Below are 3629 nucleotides of genomic sequence, written 5' to 3'. Positions count from 1 at the left end.
TTTAGTAGAGATGGGGTTTCACCTTGTTGACCAGGATGGTCTCGATCTCTTGACCTCGTGATCCACCCGCCTTGGCCTCCCAAAGTGCTGGGATTACAGGCTTGAGCCACCGCGCCCGGCCTTTGAGACAGTACTATTTAATCCCCATTTTACAGATATAAAGACCGAGCCAAAGGGAAGCTAAATAATGCACCTGTGGTCAAGCAGTGTCTAAATGGCAATGCCAAATTCAAATCCTGGCATTCTGGTCCCAGAGTCTGTGCTCCTAACACATCCACCTAGGACCATGGGCAGGTCTAGTCTGTAGCGCCCGCTTGTTCTAGCCGGAGTGGTCTGAGATCAGAATGCCTTCAGGAGGCCCTAGCTGATAAGTAACTAGAGACTTGAGATCCTGGTTCTCTCCAGACCCTCAGCAGAGCCAATGAATGGTATGGAAATTGACTTTGGGCCAGTGGGAGGCCAAGAATGGGAAGCTGCCCTTCAGCCCAACCCCAGCCTGTCCAATTCTCTGAGTCCAACCTGAGCATGACCTGACAGAGGGCATAATGCCAGGGACTCTTGAAGCTCATACTGTGCCCTCCCTTCCTGGAAATGAAAATTAAATATTCGTGAGAGAGAAAGCCCTTCACACACCTGCGACACTCACCCCAGCACCATCCTGATTGTAATTCAATGCTTATCTGTACAGACACATCTTTCTTCTCTGTCTTCCTTGCTGGGAGCCCATCAAACTAGGGCCCTTCTATTTTGCTTATTGCTGCATTACCAGGGCCTCTCAGAGGCTTAATAAATACTTACAGAAATGAGTGAGGAGTTGTGGCTTTCCCAGGCAATACCTCCCACTAGCCAAGGGTACTAGACTTGTCGGAAGGAAACAACGAGAGGAAGCTCTTACCTGTGGAGGTTGGAACTGGGGTCCCAGAAGTAGACGCCATCACAACTGAGAAGAAAATGCAATGAGGCTGATGTGGAGAGAGGGAGAGATTCCCTAGCCGAAGTGGCTCACCAGAAGACCTCAAGACCCTTTTATTGCTTGGCTCAAGCCTGTACTGGCATGTCCTTTCTGGGCTGGGGAAGATAGCAAAAGACCAGAGAAGGGATGGCCCCTAGGGCAAAATAGTAAAATAACCCATGCTACTTACTGCTGGGGGTGGAGGTCAGGACCTGGTGAGTGTAACCTGAAGAAAGAGAGGGCGAAGGTTTCTAAGAATGGAGGAATGGGAAGAGGTGGCAAGAATCTGGAGCCCAATGAGTTCTGATGGTTGCATTTATTTAAGTTATGTTTACAGAGTGCCCTCAAAGTGAAATCCTGTAGGCAAACCCCAGAAACGATGGCTGGAGCACAGGGAAGAAATTCTATGTTGGGTTAGCTGCAGTTCATCCTTCCATAATCTGTCCACCCCCATCACCTTCTGTAGGAATCTGATCTTTCGTTGTTATCTCCAGAAAAGCTTTGAAGACACCGCTTTCTTATTCAATATGAGCCGAGACTCATTACGAAACTGCAGAGCATGCACTCTGCAAGAAGACCCATGGGCAAGCAGAACTTCCTATCTCACCATTGACATAAAGGCTGTCCCTGCCCAGGGTGTAGAAGCCCAGCCGGGTGACTCCATGGGTCTCACGACTCAGCTCCCAGTACAGCCTCTCTCTGTCCAGCCCAGTGCTTGTGGGCTCAGAGCTGTGGGTGCAGATGGCATCCACTCTGGTAGCAGATCCATTCTTCATGGGCCTGGGAGGAGACACAGGGATGGGGACACATGCAGGGCTGATGATGAGGGTGAGCAATAATAATAATAATAATCTGGAAAAGCCACAAAGCTGAAATCACCTTTGGTAAATGATCAATAGATGAAGAAGAGGAAATGGGACTAGAGTTGTCACAACGCTTGTTCAGCATCCACACACCAGCCTTCTACCACCCTACTCCCAGTTTAAGCCAAGGGGAAAGAAAAACAGGTCGGAGACAGCCTCCAAAACCTTGCAAATCCTTTGGGTGCATCACCTTTGAGGACTTTAAATGTAGGTTAGGAAATGTGCATGCAGGTCAGGCATGGTAGTTCATGCCTGTAATCCCAGCACTTTGGGAGGCCGAGGTGAGTGGATCAACTGAGGTCAGAAGTTCGAGACCAGCCTGGCCAACATAGTGAAACCCCATCCCTACTAAAAATACAAAAAATTAGCTGGGAGTGGTGGTGGGAGCCTGTAATCCCAGCTAATCAGGAGGCTGAGGCAGGAGAATCGAACCTGGGAGGTGGAGGCTGCAGTGAGCTGAGATGGCGGTATTGTACTCCAGCCTGGGTGACGGAGCAAGACTCTGACTAACTCAGGAAAAAACTGGAAATTGGCCCTGTCCAATATGGTAGCCACAAGCCTATGTGAGTATTTAAATTAAAACTTTAATGACGTAAAATTACATAAAATTTACAACTGTACAGTTAAAAATGGTTAAGGTAGTAAGTTTAGTGTTACAGATATTTTGGCATATTAAAAACAAAAAGGAGCCAGGTGTGGTGACTCACGCCTGTAATCCCAGCACTTTGAGAGGCCAAGGCGGGTGGATCACTTAAGGTCAGGAGTTCAAGACCAGCCTGGTCAACATGGTGAAACCCTTTCTCCACTAAAAATACAAAAAATTAGCTGGGCGTGGTGGCAGGTGCCTGTAATCTTATCTCATGGGTGATGAGAGCAAGACTCCGTCTCAAAAGAAAAGAAAAGAAAAAAGAAAACAGAAAAGTGCATGCTACAGGGACTTTTCAGTTCTGCTTTTAATTTTTTCCGTAGCGCAAAATCATTTTGGAAACTTCAAGGCATTCACTCCTGGGGAATGCTGGTTTTGTTTGTTTTTTGTTTTTGAGACAGAGTCTTACTCTGTTTCCCAGTCTGGAGCACAGTGATGTGATCTTGGCTTACTGCAACCTCCACCTCCCGGGTTCAAGTGATTCTCTCACCTCACCTCCCAAGTAGCTGGGATTACAGGCTCCTGCCACCACACCCGGCTAATTTTTGAATTTTTTTTAGTAGAGAAGGGGTTTCATCATGTTGGCCAGGCTGATCTGGAACTCCTGATCTCAGGGTATCCACCTGCCTCAGCCTCCCAAAGTGCTGGGATTATAGGCATGAGCCACCGTGCCCAGCTAGGGATGTTCTACACCTGGATTAGGACCTGATGGAAGACAGAACAGAGGAATGAGAAGACAGGAACTGGGCAGTGGGCTCAGGAGGTTCAGCATCACAGGTGCCCGCAGCCTGCTACACCTGGGCAGGTGGGGAGCAAGGTGGATCCAGGAAGTGAATGTGAGAGGAGTGGGAGTGTGAGCATCCACACCTGGGTATAGCTGGGAGCTCAGAAGACAATATCCCAAAATGAAGGCCTCAGAGGAAGCCTCAGAAGTAAAAGTTTTTCTTTACCTTCTGCCCTCCTATCTCTGTTTCATTCTCCCCAGAGGCCAGCCTTAGAACCTAGAATCCTTCTTCCCCAAGGTGGGTCTTAGAAACTAGAACCTCTGAGGCCGGGCGCGGTGGCTCAAGCCTGTAATCCCAGCACTTTGGGAGGCCGAGGCGGGTGGATCACGAGGTCAAGAGATCGAGACCATCCTGGTCAACATGGTGAAACCCCGTCTCTACTA

At 48.7% G+C, this 3629-nt stretch overlaps 1 protein-coding gene across 1 annotated transcript in view; it reads right to left on the bottom strand.

Annotated features, from left to right (window-relative positions):
- The window catches only part of MUC16 (mucin 16, cell surface associated), a 146342-nt gene that overhangs the window by 30988 nt on the left and 111725 nt on the right, over positions 1–3629 (bottom strand). The window contains 3 exon segments of the mRNA XM_037728349.1: positions 896–940; positions 1143–1178; positions 1560–1732. Of these exon segments, the coding sequence (XP_037584277.1) occupies positions 896–940; positions 1143–1178; positions 1560–1732 (254 nt within the window).

Source organism: Cebus imitator, unplaced genomic scaffold (genome assembly GCF_001604975.1).
Source record: "Cebus imitator isolate Cc_AM_T3 unplaced genomic scaffold, Cebus_imitator-1.0 Scaffold263, whole genome shotgun sequence".
Classification (NCBI taxonomy): Eukaryota; Metazoa; Chordata; class Mammalia; order Primates; family Cebidae; genus Cebus; species Cebus imitator.
The sequence above is the reverse complement of the archived record's forward strand: the minus strand, read 5'-3'. Positions and strand labels throughout refer to the sequence as shown.